Source organism: Brugia malayi (genome assembly GCF_000002995.4).
Source record: "Brugia malayi strain FR3 genome assembly, contig: Bm_v4_Chr4_scaffold_001, whole genome shotgun sequence".
In the NCBI taxonomy this organism is placed as follows: domain Eukaryota; kingdom Metazoa; phylum Nematoda; class Chromadorea; order Rhabditida; family Onchocercidae; genus Brugia; species Brugia malayi.
Window position 1 is genome coordinate 300,708 of NW_025062478.1, and position 21,533 is coordinate 322,240.

Genomic DNA, 21,533 nt, shown 5'->3' on the forward strand with positions numbered 1-21,533 from the left:
TACCTTCCGTGCATTTTATAGGCGTACGTAGCTATCACACGTCAATAAGTCTATAAAGCTCGTCCAATCTTCACTGTAACGCAGTTACTAGAACGCATGCTTAATATGCTAAAGAATGCATTATCGAAAGAACTAAGCAAACAGACGTAAGTTTCACGAATTACTTGATGGAATCCACGCAAGTGAATTACCTCGTTCTAGATGACAAGTTGTATCCCTCGTCTCCTTAGGTCTATTTACGTGTGCTAATAAACATGTAATATAAACCACCAGCACTTTAATCCTATCATTTAATTTCATATGCAAAAAAGCAAGTTTTCCGTTGCATGCTCAGAGAGAGAGGGAGAGGGAGAGAGAGAGGGAAAGAGAGGGAGAGACAGAGGGGAGAGAGAGAGAACGAACAGAGAAGCACTCTAACAATCCTTTCCTTGCAATCACTGCCACACGATATTTCATCATTCTTCAACATCTCATGATCACCGCATTCCATATATATTAATGTCTCCTTCCTTCCTATCATTACTGACTTCCTACAATAATCTCTGCTTACTCTATCACCTCCTTCTATCATCATTAAAACACTATTTCATAAAAATCTGCCTAGACTACTCGCAGCCTCTCTCATCGTCTGAATGACTTACAGCAAGGCAAGATTGCGTCTCTCATGCGTGCAACGCATTAGCGAAATGGGACGTCGCTAGGATGTCGCTAGGATGTCGCTGGCTGAGTTCGGTGTCGCATTCAATACAGTGACAACCACTTCATGTTATGGACACTTGCATTTAACACGTAACTGATATGATGTGACGACGTGCAATAAATACAACTGTAACGTGAAATGCGAGGTAATCCACGTCATCTCGCACATACTGTTGAGATCATCACTTATCATCGATTAACAGTGCTATCTCAAATGCATCTGGCAGAGTGCTGTCAACTCATTGGAAGTGTGACTGATGCAAACTTTCATCCCTGTCATTTTTATTGCCCAAATATTCGGGGAAGTCGGATAACGAGGAATGTTGGGCATCTCACTAAGGATTGGGCTACTCCCAGGCATCTCCGAGGGTTGGGCTACTCCCAGGCATCTCCGAGAATACTAACTGAGAGAGGGATGAACAGCCCTCGGTTGCATTAGTCAAAAGACTATTTCACTGCCAACTATTCGATATAAATTGCTCAGTGAGCCATTGACACGGAAGTCCGTCTGGCCGAGTGGTCTAAGGCGTTGCGTTCAGGTCGCAATCTACTCCGGTAGGCGCAGGTTCGAATCCTGCGGCGGACAGCTTAATATTCCGAGTGTTCTTTGCACTCTGTGTGCTCGGTTTTGTATCGAACACATTGTTAAAAGGGGAAAAGCACCTGCTTTTCTGTCTTGGCACTCCAATTTCAAAAGAACTGAGTGGTTCGTACTGCACGTCATCATATTGTCACATTCATGCGACAGGTAGATTGACAGGTAGATTGTTTATCTGAGAGTGACAAAGAGATGAAAAGGCGAGCGAATTAGGTAGAAGAGAAGGAGTGATAAGAAATGGATGAATGATTGTTATCAGTGCAATGTATCCAACCATTCTATCAAATATTTGAATCATTATTTGGAGTGCTATTTACTTTAGCTTACTTACCTGTACTGAAGAAAATAAAATTGTAGCATTAACTTGAAGTTAAAAAAAAAGGAATTCATTTAATTCAGTTAATTTGAATTTCTAGAAGAAATCTATCCCAGAGTTCTCTTCCCGGCAAATTTTGATAAATTATTTGGATGCTATCGATATTTTCAATTGGTAAAAAAAAAAAGCAAAATTAACTGTAATCTGCAAAATTTAAAAATTTTAAAAGTTATAAAATCTGCACTGCAATTATAGCAGCGTCAATTTGAAATCATTCTGTATGAGGAATGATTTCAAATTGATTGAAAAAGAGATGAAAGAGGTATGAGAGAAGGATTTCTTCACAGCGACAGCAGCACATTTCGCTAGGCGGAAAAGGAGAACGGGTTCCTGTGCGAGCGACATCGAGGCATTTGCGCATTTCATTCTTGAACATTGTCGCATTCCTCACCAATATATACCACTTTTTTGTTGACAATTTGATATTTTATTCTGGTCAGAAAATTCTTTACACGTTGAAAATATGGTAAAAGTAACGTTTGTCTTGAATTGAGGATTTGTGAGTTAATTTGCGCTACTCGCTACTCATCTTTAAATATTATCATTACTGTTACAAGAGATATCTGTATACTTCGAAATGAAATTTGAAACTTTTAATGCCCAAATCAGGCCTAGGACTTCTGATATCCAAATCAAGCCTAGGACCTCTAGGATCGATCGAGTCGTAAATCCAAGTTGAAAATAAACGTTGCATTGGTCTTCCATATGTATCATGTCTAATTATTTATGCTAATTAGTAGTGTTTCATCTGTGATCGAAAATGGCAGAAAGCGGTGATCGAGACGAAAAGCATAGTACCCCTCCCCCTCCTCCTCCTCCTCCTTCCTACAAATCGATATATCCGGAAATGCCGGAAAAGGTATCCGATAAGCTTGATAAGATTAATGGCAAACCGGAAATCAGCCGTGTATTTGGCAGTGACATATCACTCATTATCAAGGCTGCAGATTTAGCTGCACGACGTCATCGTCAACAACGTAGAAAAGATGCCATGCAAACGCCATACGTGAACCATCCTATCGGTAAGTGATCTATCTTTACGTGCTCTTAAGGTTTTATTATTACTTTTCATTTTGTCTTTGAGATTATTTATCGTAAGATGCACATTTACCAATCGTTGATTGATTTTTTAATTTCCATTTATTTTATTGATTTAATTAAACTTCCGAAATATTTTCCACTGCTATACTACTATGTCACAGGTGTCGCCTACATCTTGACAAATGAAGGACAAATAACAGATACGGCAACAATCATTGCTGCTATTCTGCATGATATTGTTGAGGACACAAAAACAAGTGATGAAGAAATCCGAGAAATGTTTGGCGATGAGGTAGTACTCGGAGCTGTTTGAAAATGAATATTTCTTGAAATGTTTCTTTCTTTTTTCTTTTTTTTTTCAATTAGTTTTAGAAAAAATGAATGAAAGTATTTACGTGAATTTATATGCAAAAATATCTAGAAAATGTTTTTTTTTTTGTAAAAAAAATTTTTATAATTTAAAAAAAAAATGCTTAAAATCCCAATTAGACAAAAGTTACGTCAATTTAATTCTTTCTCCATTAAGGTAGCAGATATCGTTAAAGAATGCACAGTGATTAAAAGTATGAAACGTGAAGCAAGAATAAAATCTGAACTGGAAAAGGCACCAAAACTGTCACATAAAGTAAGTTTAAATTCTTCGAAATGATTTTGTTTCCTCAATTGCAAATGCTACAAACGCTTTAAGAGAGAATAATATCAATGGAGGTGTAAGGTTGAGAAAGATGTGACTTAGATTTCGTACTTTTCCTCTCTCAATCTGTTATCTTCCAATTATCACTCCTGATTTATGTTCAATGGACTGATAACTTTGATAACACTCAGATGCCAATCACTCGTTGACCTTTATCAGCAGAAGAGACTATTTCAGGCAAAACTTGTACAGTTGGCTGATAAACTGTATAACGTCCGTGACATCGAGCGTTGCGTACCACTCGGCTGGACAAAGCAGCAAGTGAAAGAGTATATTTTATTTGCGAAAGATTTGTTATCAATTATCAGAGGAATACATGGTCCATTGGAAATAGCTTTGGATGATATTATCAACAAAAATATCAAATGACTCACATATATTTAATTTTCGCACTTCATACAATTGTATTAGACGTATTAGACGCAATTTGTGCAACATTATTCATTCAATGTTAATAAACACTGATAAAATTATCATTTTGATCATTTGGAGAGCCAATTTTGATAAATTTCCCAATAGTTTATTATGCTCTCAGATTTGATTCACATAGTTATTAGGTGATATCCGGCATATCTTATTCCATCAGGTTGGAAAATGGTACCGGTACGGAATTGAAATTCAATTCGGTTATAAACTTACCTTCTTGAAATTGTTCATTTCAACAAATTTCTGATATTGTTGATATTATGGGACAGAAATAGCAGACAATCACTTCATTAAATCCAAACAACAAAAAATGTCGACCATATGACATAATTATGCGACAGGTATCGTTGTTATTCTTTGTTTGAAATTAAACTTCAAATTATTTATCACTTAGCACCTTAGCATTAATAGTGCAATTTTCAAGGTTAAAATAGATGTTAAATTGTACTGATAGCACTTTCAGGCGCTGTATGTATTTATTCGTTTGTGTTGTAGACGAATGATCATTACAAGACGATTGGACAGCTCTGATAATTCCGCCAGACTTTATGAATTATAATTACAAATAGGAAAAGGTTGAAAAAATTTTTCGATATTCGATCCTAAAATGTGCAATAATATATTAATGAAAATGAACGATCAATTTACTTAGATATTTGTCTGATATTTTTGGTAATGTCAATAAACAATGCTGAAAATATTAGATAAATTTGTTATATTTCATTTAATTTTTCAATCTGAAACATTTGACATGAAAGATTATTTCATTTCAAATGTGTGAGATACTATTTGATTCTCAAATTGATTTTGAAATTATAAATTAATTTCTTTTTCATCTTTTTCATCTTAAAAATAGTTATTTGACACTAAAATTTACTATTTTATCATCGGAAAGTTGCAATTTAATTCATTCCGTGAAAAGTACTTACACAAAAGTTAAACTTAGCAATGAAGAAATGTCTTTAATGGCATCGCTCTTCCAATTACTCTTTTTTCTTTGATGTCATATTTGTAAACTTTGTTGTCACCAAACAACAGCACTCTCATTCGCCGGATAAGTACACCGGAAAAGTTCACAGTTTCAATTAAGACAACTAACAAATTACTTACTGAATTGCTAATTATACGTATCAAAAAGTTTGTCACAGATTGAATTGTATTACCTCGAATTGGTTCTGCCGGAAAGTTATCGAAATAATTTATCACTTCATTTTGTAATGTGACACGATTCCAGTTCTCGTCATATGTCGCAAAATGATTACCCTCAAATGAAAGTAAGCAGATCATTCTCGTATCATTTTCAGATCATTCTCGTATCATTTTCAGATCATTCTCGTATCATTTTCAGATTATTCTCGTATCATTTTCAGATCATTCTCGTATCATTTTCAGATCATTCTCGTATCATAATTTAGATTTTATTGAAATTAGAATAGATGTAATCGATGCTATAATGCAACTTGAAAATGATTTGTGATAAAAGAATGAAAATAATATAATTTGACTTATTTCACATTTCTTAAGACAATAACAAATTCATATTCTCTTCTCTTTCCTCTCTCTCTCTCTCTCTCTCTCTCTCTCACTTTGCATAATTTCTTCAATAAATTAAATGTTAATTTAATTTAAATTAACATTTAATTTATCGAAGTTCCTTAGCTGAAAAGTCAAATATTTCATTTAAAATTTTCTTCTAAGAAAAAAAAAAAAACAGAAATAAAAATAAATTTAATTAAAAGATTTATACTCTTACATTAATTAAAATCTGTGATCCTTCATGCCATAAAAATGCGCCCATTGGTTTGAAATTTAAAGCAGTTGGCAATTTCTTCGGATAATTTGGTTGTAATACAAATTTCTTTGTACTTTTTTCAAGATTATATACAAAAACCTGCGGAAGACATTTTTTGCTGCTCCATAAAAATTTTTCATTTATAATCAAAATTAGGAAATAATTTGATTATAGTATAAACAGGTAAATGAAAGGTAATTAAAATTAGAAAATGTTATTTGCATCCTTTCATCTAATCTTTGATCTTACATTAAAGTTTGATTGAAATAAGAAAGAAATGAATGTTCATTGTTGAAAATGAACATAATATTAACAATTTAGTTATCATCTAATCACTTGAAATCAAAATTAAAATCAACAAAGTTACTTGGATTTTCAATCTTTGAAATTCAACAAAGGATAATCAAATATTCTAAAGTATTATTACATTTCAAACACTGGAAATGAGATGATTTTATATAAGCTAAATAAATTGATATTAATGTTAGCTCTAACTATTACTAACTATAAATCTTAATTAAAACTTCAACTAAATTAATTTGATTTGTGCAAAAAAGCATTATGCAAAATTTAATTCAAACATGAATATACCATTTTTCCGTGAAATAGAAGCGTCTTATCCGTACGTGAATTCGATAATGCGCCTTGAACGAACGGAGGTCCATTTGGGAAGAGATTCTTCAACAAATATTCTTTTTTAACGCCTGAACGATCAAATTCATATACTTTGTTACCGCTGAACAAATAATTTGAACCATCCGCTGAAATGAATTGTGCATTGTCAATGTTATCTTCTCGTGATATGATATTATCATGGTGATAAGATCATGCAATTATTGAATGATCTCCTCTACTGATAACATCATTTATCACTTTATATCGCACATTGCGAATACTATCAATCAATCATCCTATGAAGGTAAGGCTTACTTGTAATGATACCATCAACTTCATCCGGACAGTTGATATCTATTTTCTTATCACTGTTGAAATCATTGTCATCATTCGATGAATCAGTTCCAAAATTAGAACCATACTCTGAATTACTACCAGTATCAGCATTAGATCATCTAAAAGATCTTCAGTATGATTTTAAAATATATAATTAGTGATTATAGTGATAAGTGATAATAGTGTGACAATCCTTACAGAAAAAAACGAACGATATGTATAGAAAAGAAAACATTTATGTTTATAAAAAAAATCAAAATATTTCATGAAAAGATCTCGTTTTTTCGATCTTTGTTTATAAATGATACTTGTTGTCGTCGTGTTGTTGTTGTTGTTGTTGTTATTGTTGTTGTTATTGTTGTTGTTGTTGTTTGACCTCTTTGATTTGTTTCTTTATCATTTATTCCTGAAAATGAGACAATCAGTTAGTTATTGATTGTCAATCAGTTTATAACATTTAATTTATGCTATAATTATAGTTAAATTATTATTTCTTTTCTCCACGATTTAGTAATAATTTTTGTTCGAAGCAAAATAATTTTTTCACAATTTCAGAAATAAAATTTATTTGATCTGAGTTATTTCACTATAAAATAAATAAATTACCATAAAGATACTGTATGTTTCTAACATCTGATGCAGACAATTTGGGTGTGATGTAATTTCCACGATTGTCAACTGTGTCGCGATAGAATGGTAGCATAATGGAATCAGAATCTGCAGAATGCTCGAGACCTAGCACATGTCCAATTTCATGGATTGCTACTTGTAGTACATCCGTAGTATCATATCTAAAGTAAAAGTTAAGAATAACTTTAAGTTTACATAGTAACTGATAAGTTAACTTATCTTGAACAAATCTATCATATCATCTTTCATTCATTGATTTAATCTCTATTAACAAAAAAATCAAATTTTTAATATTTCAAATTTATTTGCTGAAAAATTTTTTTCAATTTCACATAACAATTACAAGTAATGAAAGGAAAAGAAAAGAAAATTTAATTAATTACAGTAATTCTTATAGGCTAATTATTAAAAGAGAATTTTTTATTAGCTCAGCTACTTTTGATCATTACAATTTGCATCTATTTTTAACCATTTCAATTATTGTATTTAATCTATTCACCTGCTAAACCACTGCTAATTAATTAGTTAATTAATTAATTAAATGAATATGCTCTTCAATTCACTTTAGAAATATATTTTAACACTTTGCATCTTCAACTAAAATCAATGAATCAAGCAACTGAATATTTGGAAATTATTAGTGTACACCTTGAAATGGCATCTGAATTCATATACACCCATTTCTCGTCTGAATCAAAATGAAGAATACCGGAAGATGGCAGTGTCGCATGTGCTAGTATACCACCTGCAAAGATAATTTCAGGTTTCTTTTTTTGGATCATTTTTTTTCGTATTCAGAATTTAGCTACAAAGGGACGTATTAGGTATATTAGCATTTGACACTTTATTGGCATTCATTGATTTTTACGATAGACTTGCAATTAGCATTCCTTGAAGATTGCTTTCAACTGGAAAATTGATTGAATACGAAATTTCAACTTCATTAAATTTCAGAAATGCAAAAAATTCTATTTCTCTTTTGAAAAATTAAACTTTGACCTTCTCCATCAAAAGGCCATGGGTCATTGTGCATACGTCTTGCAAACGCAATTGTTATGTCAGCCTTTTCGGATATTTCATTTAACGTTATACGTGTCACGGCTGACCACGTATCAAACGCCTTTTTGAGTGCATCTCTGAAAATTCTATTTCTTTAATTTAATGCAAAGTTAATTTCATATTTTAAAGAAAATCAGAAAATGTGAATTGAATAAAAACTTAATAAATATTAGTAAGTAAAGTGTGATTGATTCTTTAATTCCTAATCATAACATTTCTCATTCCAACAAATTAGTAATACCTCACTTCACTCTCAGATAGTTCGCTTGTTAATGATTCGATTGAATAGGTTAGATCACTCTTCTCCCATTTATACTTACCTGTAAAATTTATATAAATCTGTCATTGATTAAAATTTCCCTTTGTAATGAAACAACGAAGTGATCTGATCACAAAAATCGATAATCATAAATTTCAATTTCAAAAATGGTTGATAGACCTTTTTGTCGTAATGCTATGACATCTGGGCGACCACAGCGCTTTTGCTGCATTTTCTCCATAGTTGCTGCATCTAATTTGCCGGTTGGTTTTAAACCCGCAAATTTTTGAAATTTTCTGAATTGAAATTTAGTTGACTTAAATTTAATTTAATTTTTTAGACAGAAGATTTTAGTTGTGAATTATTTTCATTTCAAGAAAGAAAATAACACAAAAAAAAAAGAAATTTGTTACTTAAGTGCATCGCTAATAGTTACTGAATTGTGCCGTAAAATGACTTCGCTGGATGGTACATTCGGCAGAGTTAGTGAGATAATCTCTTTCATATATCCGTAATTGCTAAGATATTGCTACAAATTCATTATAATTAAGAAAAATTTCAATATTTTTTATACAAAATTTCTGTCCTTTAAAAGAAAAAATGAAAAAGTAATGCAAAGTTTTTTAAAAGTCAATTTTAAAGTTCAAAACTTTCGAGAATAATATCTAAGAGAGCAAAACTCTCTCTCCCTCTCTCTCTCTCTTTCTGAGCAAGAAAAAAAAGAAGCTCTAAGCATCCTTAAAAATAAATTACTTTCTATAGAATATTAGGATGAACAAATTTGCATATTTTTGGTATTTTGGTATGAGTAAAACCTGAAATTAGCAATGCTGAGGTACCAAATAATATTAATAAAATTGTCTTTAATGGCTGTAATTAATTAACTAACAGCGGCTTTTTCCACGGATATTTCATTGATTTGTTTCGTAGATACGTCACAAAACGTGAAAAGTGAAACTGATGAGAGAAATATCAAAATTATTGGTAACATTTTGAAAAGCGATCAAATTTCTGGAAGAAAAAGTGAAATTGATTTTTGAAAAATATATTTATTATAATTCTGACAGATGGAAAAATGGAATTTTCACCAAATTAAAAAAGTGTGAGCGTTTTGTATTTGCGACAAATACAAGAATTTATCATTTTGACGTAAATAATTTTCCGTAAACTTTGTTATATTCCATTAAGCAATAAAATGAAAACATCCATATTTAGCTGAAAAAGTTATTTGTTTTTTCCGTTTTCTGCAAACTTTACGCATTTCGAAGTTATATTTTCAATAAATTTGGATGATTATTTGACTGATTAATCATCGAAGTAATTACCTATGTAATAAAAGAAAAAAAATAGAACATTTGGCACAGAAGAACTTAGGACTGCAAAATCCTTTGTAATCGTTTCTTCTCTCTCTGTGTGTGTCAGTGTAAAGTATTGATGGTTAAGTACTGGTGCTAACCAATAAGTAAAGTGTAAAAAAGTTAAAGTAAACATAAGTTAAGTTAGTAATATTAAAATCTTAAGTAATACTTTAAAATAAACACTGCCACTAAGGAAAAGAAATAAATACTTGTTTACTTGATTTTGCCCATTTTAGAAGAATCATAATTCTTGGACGAATCGTAGTTTTGAATAAATTTCAAAAATTCCTTCCACAAAATTTGAAAATTCCTTTTCAACTTTAAATCAACTGACTAGTTATTTCTAAAAGTTACGAACTGAATAATATTTTGCATCATTTATACTAATTTGATGGTATATTAATCAGCACACTTCATGAGAGGCGCAAATATTCAGGCGCAGTTTTGCACATAATCGATCGAATGATTTCGCTGCATTTAAAAGAAAAATGTTAAATAAATGGTAAAGAAATGATATTGAAAAAGTTTAAAAGTAGGAATGTAAAAGGGAAAAATGTCAAAAAATAATTGAATGTTATTTAATTACTTAATTTTTAACAAAGAATGATTAATGCGCATTGGTCTGATCACATCACAGTAAGAAGATGAGTTCATCATTTAATAGGAATTCAAATGAAATTGTAAGTTCCAAATTTTTAGATTTAAATTTTCAATAATTCATTTTTTTAATGTAAACTTTAACATTTATAATCTCTAAGATTTAAAAGAAGATCAAACCACCAAAGGCAAAGGTATGTCATTACTATTTGTTAATATTACTTTCTTTTATCGATCATTTCTGATTGTCACCAAAAATTCGAATTTTAAATTAGCTAAACGAATTGTGAAATTCGAAATTATCAGAAATTCATCGCATTATAATAAATATTGCAAAAAAAAGCAATGCACAAATACCTGTAAAAACCTTTTAAGAAGTTTTTAAAAAATTGTTTTGTGAATGAGTCATTGGAATTTTGTGGAAAATGAGAGAAAAAAAATTAATGATCTATCTACTTGGTCTACACAAGGTCATTAATCGATCGATTGAACAAATTTAACTTTTTAACTAAATGAAATTAAATTTTTTCTTTTTTACTTTTGTCACAAATTCCTACGAACCATTAAGCATTGCCTTCAGTCTCTGTACTACCCGTTAATTAATGTGATTTCGAATATTTAAATAATTATTTAAAAGATCAAAGAATGAAAAAGGAATACGACGACAATGTCAAAATTTTTTTTTCTTTTAAAAAATATATTTACAAATATCAATTATTATAATGAAATATTTGCACAAAACGTGGCACAGCTAATGAATTAATAACTCATTTTCCTTTCTTGTTGTTTAAGTATTACTCTTTACTTACGTGTAACTTACGTGTATACTCAGCTAGTTGAGCAGAGTTAAAGTTTAGTCAGTTATTATCGATGTTTTCTTAATTCATTGTAATTGAAATAATGCACAGCGAATATTGAATTAAACTTACTTTTCAATTTAACATACTTTATTTTAACAAAAATGAATGAATCATTTTAAACTGAAATCTTTTTAAGCAAAATTAGACAGATTAATGAATAAAATATTCAAATTAAATTTTTGATGGTTTGAAATTTTTTAAAATTAATATGAAAGATATTGAATGTGAAAATATTGAATGCTTTTCTTATTTTTTATGATAATAAAATACAATGAAAATTTAATCAAACATTTATTATCAGAAAATAAACGAACAATTAAATTTAAAAAAAGAAAAAAAAAAAGCAAAAAACAAATAAAGATGAAAAATTAAAAAAAATTCGTTTTTGAAAATTCGTTGTAATAATTTTTATTTCGTATTATAAGAGAATTACTCTGTGCATAAAAATGTTACTTTATTAAATTAATTGTCAAGAAATAAACATTAATTCAATTATACTAAAAAGGAAGATATGGAGAGAGAGAGAGAGAGAGGGAGAGAGAGGGAGAGAGAGAGAGAGGGAGAGAGAGAGTGGCATATTTAAACTTATCGAAAAGCTTGACGAAACACTAAACACGTAATGTTGTGTTGTTGAACTTCGCAGTACAAATCTGAATTTATCAAATAATTGAATGGTTTAGTGGAACAGATTGTGTCAATGAAACCACTGAACTTTTTACGCATTGCTAATTGAATTTGTCGTTTTGCTGTCGATGGATTTGAGTGAATGTTCTGAAATTTTGAAATGAAATGAAATGATTAAATATTTTGTGAAAGGGTAAAATTCTATCCGTTATGCAATTAATGCTTAATTAATTATTTGATCTAAGCAAATTAATTAATTTAATTAAGTGTTAGACTTGAACCGTAAATTAGAATTCACTTTTAACAGTCCATCATCTACTATATTTTAATTTCCAGTTATTAATTTATTTCTGAAGTTTTCTCGATATCGTTATTATTTAATGTATTATTTGAAAAATTTTATCGGATGATGATAAATTGGTAGATTTTCTTATGGTACAATATGATTTATTGATTTTATTTGTGATAAAATTTATTTTGATTAAGCGTTAAATAAATTTTAAATGCAGCAAAACAAGAAAATTTCAATCCTTTAACAAAATTTAAGTATAATTAAAAACTTATTTAAAGACATAGCTGTTTCACCGCAAATTCTTAATTTCATAGTTTCATCTTTCATCTAAACAAATCAAAAAGTAAACTTAATCTGTTGAAAATTTGATTCTACAAATAAATTATTTTTTTTTAAATTATAATTATGAAGAAAACAAATTGTTGATTCATTTCACCAATACTTTTTCTCAGTTCTTTGAAGCTTTAAAATTCGATAATAATTAATTTCCAATTTATTACTTATTTTTGATAAAATTAAAACTATTACACTGATAAATTGAAATATAATCGATTATACTGTAAAATTATATGCATTGAATTCTTCTATGCCATCTGCAAGCTTTTATGTTCAGAAGAAACAGTTCTGCTTTTAAAGAGATTAAATTAAATTTAAAATTGTCAACAAGAATTAACCTGCATGATCACTTTGCGCATAGTAAGGTCATTGCATTCAGTGTTGTTGAGGGATGGAGAAAAGCGCGTAATATTTTCTTGTTTATTCTTTGCTACTTCAATTCAATAAAATAATTCAAATGAAAGTTAGCTTAATTAAACTTTCAAAAGTTACAAAATTTTTTTTAGAGTAAATTTTTAAAATTTTTAAAATTTTTTAGCAAATGAATAAGTTAAGTTGGTGCAATTAAATGGTCATTGCAATAAATTAACTGTTAGGTTAATTTTAAAAGTACTTAAAAAGTTTACTTTTGGACTGTTAAATAGTAGTAGAAATTGAAAAGGTAATTAGTGCATACCTTCAGAAATGTTTGTATTAATTGATGAAATGGGGTGACTGTCATTTGCTTTGCTCTGTAAATTTCATTTGATTTCATTTCAGATGACAAAAGTATTTTATATAATGAAGAAAGTTAACTTTGACTTTATAATAAACAATGAAACGCTGATGATATGCTAACAGTTGTTTTTAGCACGGTGAACTCTGACCTTTGCTGATAGATGTAAAATGATTGTTACGTACGTGAATGAGAAAACTAAAAAAAAAAAACTTACTGAAAAGCATAAATCAAACTTACATAATTTTTTTTGGGGAATGATTCATGTTTAGGTATAATTATTGATGACATGGTGGATGTGCTTTGTTCGTTTCGTTTGTCATCTGTAATGGTAGCCTAGAAAAGATAAAGTTATAATAATATCAAACTTTTTGATGAAAGTATTTGTTAGCTATGAATTGACAATAAGTTATTACTTTTCCTTAAAAGTATTATTTTAGAGATTTACTCATAGTAATGTTTAATATCTATGACGAAAAGCTAAGTTATTCATAGTTATTTATCAAAAATTAGAAAAAAAAGATTTGAATTTCACAGCAAATACAACAATTAAATTTTCTTTTCGTTTGCTTTTGAAATAATTTTATTTATTTCTTAGAAACTTTTTTTTTAAAAAAAGTTTTGACAAATAAGCGACTAAGTTATTATGCAAAATGGTTTAACAGTTGTGAAAAGAATTTTGAAAAGGGAAGAAAAATGCGACAAAGAATGAAACTTAAAAATGAATAAATGGAAGTGACTAGAACAAAGAGACTTACCTGGTTTGTGTAATTAGCAAGGTAGATCGAGTAAATAATAAAAATTATCTCTTTGCTATATTTCATCAATGCTTCTTCAATGATATTATTATTATTATTATTTACTTAAGTAACTAAATGAATATAAGTAATGCATTTTGTTTGAGTAATGATAAGAATGTCGCATTGTGATAGTGATAATATCAATTTGATAATAGCAATTTGCTTTAAAGTTTTTTTTTTTTTTGATAATGAAAATATGTTAAATTGAAATTTGTAATTTTTATCCAAAAAGTATAATAAGAAAAGAAAATGAAACAAAATATTCAAACAAAATTTACGTTTCAGTCTTTTTTTTTTTTTTTTTTGAATTCTAAGTTAAAATTGCGACAAAATAAATAAAATCAAACGAAAGGAATGAAAAAATAAAAAATGTTTCTAACTAGCATTCGTTTAAAATAATACAATAATAAATACTTTTGAAAAGTTATATTTTTCTTTAAATTTAATTTTCATTTTTTTAAATTAACAAAAAAAAAAAAAAAAAAAGAAAGAAAATTGAAGGAATCATCCAAAAAAGGATATTTCGACAAATGCACTCGTTCATCCTTTTGATAAAATTTTACGATTTTGATTTGATTTTGTCCACTCATTGCTTTTACTATTCGCTGTCAAACGAAACAAACATAATTTCATTTTTTTTTTTTCTCCAATTTTCTTCCTTTCATGAAAATTTCAAATTTTTTTTTTTTGTTTTGTTTTTTAGAAGTGCATTTTACATGCTGCGATCGCTCTAATTAATTATTATCTTTCTTTGATATTATTTTATTGTTTCTCAACAAAATTTTTACTTTGATGCATTTTCTGAGGTTTTCAGGTTGAGGCTAAAACTTTAAGAAGAAATTTATCATTAATTTTAAATTAGAAGAAAAAGCAACAAAATAAGATATGAAAGCAACTCATAATTATAAATTCCCACCTGATTATTATTTATTATTTTACATTTTGTTCACAGAAAAGTTAAAAAGTTAAATTAAATCGTTGCTATAAAATTAGAAGTCTAATTATAGAACAATCTTTTTTTGATAAATTATCAAAATATCAAGTTTATCAATTGTTATCAGCGGAAACCACTCATTTCTCTAAGTTTATATTAAATGTTTGTTTAAATGTTTCAAAATTATTTAATCACTTGCGTACCAAATTACTAACCAATTAAATTAGAAATGAAAAATGAAAACAAGATTACCTAAAAAATCTAGTAACGAACAAGGAAAAGTAATTATATATATTAGTTCCAAAATTAATTAAAAGTGTGTAATTCTAAAAATCCTTTAAAAAAATAAATTCAAAACATAGTTGTACAATTTTTTATGTTTTATGGTTATATCAAAATTATAAGAATAAGATTTTTTGTGTTGATTTTAATTTAAATTATTTTGAAAAATTAGTAATTTATTATTTTGGTGCAATTTAGTAGTGCAATTGAAGTAACAAAAAAAATAAGAAGCAAAATTACGATCATAAATTTAGTATTTATTTTTAATAAATCTTTTCTAGATGCTAAAATAAAAAGGTAATACCAATTCAACGATTGTTAATTTCCGATTGTGTTTTTTTCCGGAATACTGGATTGTTTTAGATAATTTATAAACTTTTATGGATTTATGGATGATGCATAGCTCCATTAGAGCTCATTTGAATTTTTTGTTTGATTAAATCTAAATGTTTGTTAAAATGGAATAATCATAATTTCATTTCATTTGATTGTATTACAGATAGTTTATTGATAGAGAAAAATGAAATAAAATTATTAATTGCTGGAAAGAGTAATTGAATTTAGTTAAATTTATAATTAAATTGAAAAAGCCATTCGAATAGAATTAGAAATCAATGAAAGGAATACTTTAGCTTTTTCGCACATTTCTGTTCTACTGCATAAGTAAGTGATCTCGAAATTATTCTAAAATATGTTTACAATACTAACTGATTCCGATTATTGTTGATGTCACCTCTTCACGGCAATAGCCTTTGATGTGACAAATCTGCATTACTCCGATCGAGATCAACCTTTGATGTGACAAATCCCCATTATTCCGATCGAGATCAACCTTTGATGTGACAAATCCCCATTATTCCGATCGAGATCAACCTTTGATGTGACAAATCCCCATTATTCAGATCGAGATCAACCTTTGATGTGACAAATCCCCATTATTCCGATCGAGATCAACCTTTGATGTGACAAATCCCCATTATTCCGATCGAGATCAACCTTTGATGTGACAAATCTGCATTATTCCTATAAAAAATATGCTATTTCAAGCTTAAATTGGCGGGGCTGGTAGCGATTTTGCCTTAGTATTGTTAATTTCAAAAATTGTTTTAGGTTGACAGTGATCAGTTAAGGCTTCAGGCCTTCTTCATCTGTTGAATCCTTCATTACCTGTCATTCATCAATTGAAATTCCATCGGAATGTCACCATTCTATTTATTTGTTCATATTTCAGTATTTGACCATATCTGACCTCTAAATCTGACCTTTGGGATTGTTTATTTTTTGATCGATTAATTAGTGCCATCAGAAGCTAAATGGTTTGTTATTACTATTCTCATTTCATTGGTAATACTTTCATTATTATAATATTAATACAAACTTGTTTTCAATTTATTGGAAGTCAGTTGTTTTTTCATTTTTTAAATTCCTTTCATCATCGTTTGTAATTTAAAGAGATAATAATTTATAGCCAACTTCAATCGATAATTTAAAAAGTTTATGTTTGTTTAGAAAGGATTTTATCAAATTTTGTTTACTGTATGAGATATTTACATTATTATTTACATGGGAATGTCTATGGATTCTCAAAAATTTGTCAAATTTTTATTCACTCAGATTGAAAAGATTGACAAAATGTATTGAATGATTGAAATATACAATGAAATATTTCACAGAATAATACTTTAATTTCAGAATAAGCAAATAATAAAAAAAAAAGATGAAAGAAAGGAAGTGCTTAAGACACTCATTAATTAATTAATTAATTAATAGTTCTGCATGGCATCTTTGTTACATTTGCACTTTAAAATTTATTGTGCTTGCAAATTGTTCGAACGACACAAAGGAAATGAGAGAGAGAGAGAGGGAAAGAGAGGGAGAGAGAGAGAGAGAGAAAAGTTAATTTCATCTTCCTCCTCCAACACGTACCATTCCTTTCGTTATTGTATTCCTCTTTTGCATCTGTTGAGTGGGTGTCTGAAATTTTCATAATTTGAAGAAAATAATGGACAACTTTTCCGGTTACGAAGAAAACCGGAAAAATAATATGAACGAATGTTCTGCAATGAATTGAATATGAATTTCGAGAAATGCTGTCTTTTATATAATCAAATTTAAATAAACTAAAAAATTGTTTTTTTTTTTAATTTAATTCGAGAAATATGAAAAAAGAAAAATATCTAAAAAGATTGTGACAAAAGAGTAGAGAGAGAGAGAGAGAGGGAGAGGGAGAGACATCAAAAAATGTTTTAAGAAAAAAATTGAAATTTATTTTTGGTGCCATTAAACATTAATTTATTTCAGTTAGTGAAACAATGAATGACTGCAAAATGTCAAAGGTTAGATGTCAAAGGTTAAAACTTGCTAACTTCTTTTGTCGTTGTCTTCTGTTCCATCACTGTTTCATTCTGCTCTACAACAGCTGAAAATTTATTCAACAAATGCATTAATTTATGACAGTTTGAAAAGAAATCTGAAAATTTTTGGATTTTCTCGTATTTCACGCAACTTACGTCTGTATTCAGGCGGTGGCGGTGGCCACTGACGTTGATTTGGCTTCACAGGTAATCGTGTTTGAAGAATGTCAACATCCTGTTGAATTTGCTGTTCAAATTCTGGTGGTGGCCATTGAACGGTTTTTAATCGAGAACCTAAAATTTTTTTTCTTTTTAATTTTGCGAAATATATTTTTCAGATATTTTTCCTGAAAATGTCAAAGTTTAAATAAAGATTGGACCAAATTTGAAGGAATCATCAACGTATCGGAACAAAGTAAACGGAAAGGAATTTCACATCAGGAAGTCATCCGAAAATCAATATTTATTTACGATATTAAAAAATATTTAATATTATTTATCAAAAAAAAGAAAAAAAAAAGAAATGTTATGAACGCTTATATTAGTTTCAATTATTTTGAATTTAAAGACGAAAATTAATAAATTGATGGCCTACCTACAGATCTGTCTATACGAACTTCATTTTCAGGTGGTGGCCAAACTCTTTGTAAATTATGCGGAACTGTTTTACTCCAAGCTGTTCCGGTTTCAGTTTCCATTTTCGTCTGAAATTGCTACAAAAAAAACTCTTCTTTTTTAAGGTGAATTCTTAATTGGAATTAGTTATCACTCGAAATTATTGCTTACATCACGTCTCCAAGCCGTATCTTCAGCTGCTTTAGTTACTGTCACTTCTTGTCTGTAAAAATAAAATCATTTCAAGTTGTCTTTCTTCACAATAATAAATGTTAATATTATTTAAGGTTAACTTTACTTAAATTTCCGGCATTAAAATCTGAATTCGATTTATTCTTCCGACATTAAAATCTAAACTCAAATGATTCTTCCGACATCAAAATTTGAACTCAAAATGATTCTATCACAGTAATCAAATGCCTTTCTTGTGTACCATTTCTGTTGAATGTATTTAGAAGATAGAATGTAAAGGTTAAAGAAAATAAATTTCGATGCACTGATAAGAATGATCAAATGATTGAACTGATTAGCATATGGCCAATGATATTAGATGACCAAATGTCCTAGGGTCTAATTCACATAAATTTGGACTTCTAAATAAAAGTACAAAAAATAATAACTGAGAAAAATGTACGAACCGTGGTGCGATATTTTCATTTTGTGGCGGAGGCCAAATGTGCCCAATACGACCAGGCTGATATGCGCTTCTGACCGATTGTGCACCAATAATTTCATTCTATGAATTTTGAAAAATTTCAAGATTTAATCAAAAAATTCATCCTTTCCTCAATGACATACTTCTTCTGAAGGTATGCGCTCTTCTTACAGTACTGTGTCTAGAAAATTAGAAGTAATTAACGGAACATCCATTCCATACAAAATCCAGAAACCTGATTGTCCGGATGCCATTCACCGGTTTTAACCCTCGGAACATCTATCATTTCTTTTGCTTCTTCCTGCGGGAATTCATTCCATTCTACCCGAGTTGTTTGCACTGGCCGTGGAACAATCACTGTTGGCTAAAATATTCTTTCAAATTAGAAATACTTTCTTCAAAATTAATTGATATTCACTCTCATACAATTTCTGTTTTCTCATTTATTTTTTTCTAAGTCAAAGTTTCGACCGTTTTTAATTTTATTTAAAAAAAAAAAAAATTCTCTGCTAACAAAGAATATATCCTTCGATAGTTGCTAAATTGAAATTTAATCTTGCAAAAAGAGTAACTCAGAGATATACTTTACAAATGAATAAATCAATCAGCTGTTCATAACCTTCAAATATCTTCGATTTTCGTAAATTTAATTCTCATTGGTTTAAATTTTAAAATTTCTTTTTCACCTTCACTTCAACACTTCCGTGTAAATCCGGTATGGTGATTTTTGCTGGTTGAGGAGCTTGAATTTCAACGGGTATTCGATTTTGTGTTACCCATGATTGATCATCCTGAAATTTATGCTAAAATCCATGATCAAATTAAAATTTTTTCTTTCTAATTTTATTTAATTAAAATAAATTTAAGTTATTGTAGAAAATTAATTTTCATTTGAATTGCTTCTTTTGCAATTTCTATTAGCTTTACATTTGCAAGAAAACTGAATTTAAACATAAGAATATTTACTTTTTCATTGATACAATGAACATATTTACAAAGATTCCTTCACAGTCTACGCTCTCTTATTGTACTCGTAATATTTGCATAACATTAAGGTACGCATTTCGTATAAATTTAAATATTAAAAATATTATATCAAATAACTGGTATAGTATGATATTACTTACGCAAGTAACTATATAGTAAGTAACTACTTATTTTTTCTCAGAATGATAGTTGCAATTAGCCTTAACTTGATGAGTAAGAGTAAAAGTAAAAGAGAGTTACCTGAGTATGTATTGGCTTCACTTCTTGTTGCGGTAATGCCTCTGCAGGCTTGATGATACTGCTGAGGTAAGCTTGCTGTACATCACCGCCCCGCATCACTTCAACCCTCTCTCCAGTGTTTGGAATTAATTGCGCCACCGATGTCTGCTGCTGAGCAGGTGTTGCAGATATTTGTTGCTGCATGCTCCCTCCACCTCGTTGTGCAGCTAATCTATGACCTGATGGACCACCTTTAACTGCTGCTGAAGGCGCAGTTTGACTTGCTAATGGCGCTTGTGCAGGTTTTGCAGGTACTGCTGGACCTTTTTTTTGCTGTTGTTGTTGAGGTATTTGTTGCACCTGTTTTGTTGGTGCCTGATATTTTGATGCTTGCACTTGGGGCTGTTTTGTTATCATTTGAGGCTGTGGCTGATTAATTTGTTGCTTCTTCTGCTGTGGAACATTTGATGGCTGATTCTGGGCTTGAATTTGAGCTTGTTGAGCCTGTTTAGCAGCTATTGTCTTTGCCTGTTGCTGGGCACGCAGTTGCTCTGCACGTTCACGTTCCGCTTGTCGTAAAGCTTCTTGCTCAGCTTTTTTCTTGGCTTCAGCTTGGGCTTGCTTAGCCTTTGCCTCAGCTTGAGCTTGCCTAGCTTTTGCTTCAGCTTCAGCTTGCCTGGCCTTTGCTTCAGCTTGGGCTTGCCTAGCTTTTGCTTCAGCTTCAGCTTGCCTGGCCTTTGCTTCAGCTTCGGCTTGCTTGGCCTTTGCCTCAGCTTGAGCTTGCTGAACACGCATCTGAGCCTCACGTTGGGCACGTTCTTGCGCTTCCTTTATAGCTTGCTGCTGAGCCAAGTGAGCTCGTTGAAGCGCTTCTTGTTGTGCTTTCTCCATTGCTTCTTTCTGCTCAGCAATAAGTTTTGCCTGACGTAATTCAGCTTGCGTACGGGTTTCTGCTTCCTTTGCCGCAGCCTCTGCCGGATCCAGTTTGACCCGTGGTTGTCCTTGTGATGTAATCACTTTTGTCTCTGTTGTCGTTGCTTCATGAACTAAAAATTTGAAAATGAATTTCTTTCATAGGTCAGCAAAATATTCCGGAAGCGCAATGCTCCACAGGTAAAGACGGTGAATGAGAGAATTTAATAAATTTTAAAAAGTGATTCAAAGAGCAGATAAAAATCTCCTGAATTAATAAATGAAACCTATTTTAGTCTGCTGACCATCAGCGCCACTCATCATTTGTGTCGTAGTCTGACTCACGTTTGGTGTCACGCCGGTAACCATCTTGAAACCAGTACTCTTACGTAAATTAATCGGTGCTTCGTCCTCCTCTTCCTCCTCCTCCTCCTCTTCCTCTTCCTCTTCCTTGATATTATGTGGCAT

General features: G+C 30.0%; 4 protein-coding genes and 1 non-coding gene across 5 annotated transcripts; 2 read left to right on the forward strand and 3 right to left on the reverse strand.

Annotated features, from left to right (window-relative positions):
• The first annotated feature begins 1,201 nt into the window (after positions 1-1,201).
• On the forward strand, positions 1,202-1,285 carry Bm14520. Its single transcript has one exon. It is a non-coding gene; the product is annotated as a tRNA-Leu (tRNA).
• Positions 1,286-2,433: 1,148 nt separating this feature from the next.
• On the forward strand, positions 2,434-3,777 carry Bm8227 (HD domain containing protein; the record flags this gene model as incomplete). Its single annotated transcript, XM_001902699.2, has 4 exons — positions 2,434-2,695; positions 2,876-3,006; positions 3,241-3,339; positions 3,586-3,777. The coding sequence occupies 4 exons, from the start codon at positions 2,434-2,436 to the stop codon at positions 3,775-3,777; spliced, it is 684 nt and encodes a 227-aa protein (XP_001902734.1).
• A 1,138-nt stretch (positions 3,778-4,915) lies between these two features.
• Bma-zmp-3 (Matrixin family protein) lies at positions 4,916-9,516 on the reverse strand (the record flags this gene model as incomplete). The annotated part of the gene is made up of 12 exons (XM_043081158.1): positions 4,916-4,927; positions 5,588-5,725; positions 6,218-6,387; positions 6,557-6,664; positions 6,885-6,983; positions 7,184-7,368; positions 7,856-7,952; positions 8,207-8,343; positions 8,508-8,586; positions 8,706-8,821; positions 8,939-9,054; positions 9,415-9,516. The coding sequence occupies 12 exons, from the start codon at positions 9,514-9,516 to the stop codon at positions 4,916-4,918; spliced, it is 1,359 nt and encodes a 452-aa protein (XP_042937092.1).
• Positions 9,517-11,925: 2,409 nt separating this feature from the next.
• Bma-grl-5 (Uncharacterized protein) lies at positions 11,926-13,598 on the reverse strand (the record flags this gene model as incomplete). The annotated part of the gene is made up of 4 exons (XM_043081159.1): positions 11,926-12,111; positions 12,931-13,025; positions 13,269-13,323; positions 13,548-13,598. The coding sequence occupies 4 exons, from the start codon at positions 13,596-13,598 to the stop codon at positions 11,926-11,928; spliced, it is 387 nt and encodes a 128-aa protein (XP_042937093.1).
• Positions 13,599-17,225: 3,627 nt separating this feature from the next.
• Positions 17,226-21,533, reverse strand: Bm6544 (Uncharacterized protein; the record flags this gene model as incomplete). The annotated part of the gene is made up of 10 exons (XM_043081160.1): positions 17,226-17,297; positions 17,690-17,742; positions 17,834-17,971; positions 18,273-18,381; positions 18,464-18,515; positions 18,931-19,028; positions 19,183-19,311; positions 19,634-19,738; positions 20,175-21,199; positions 21,353-21,533. 10 exons carry the CDS (start codon positions 21,531-21,533, stop codon positions 17,226-17,228), a joined length of 1,962 nt encoding a protein of 653 aa, XP_042937094.1.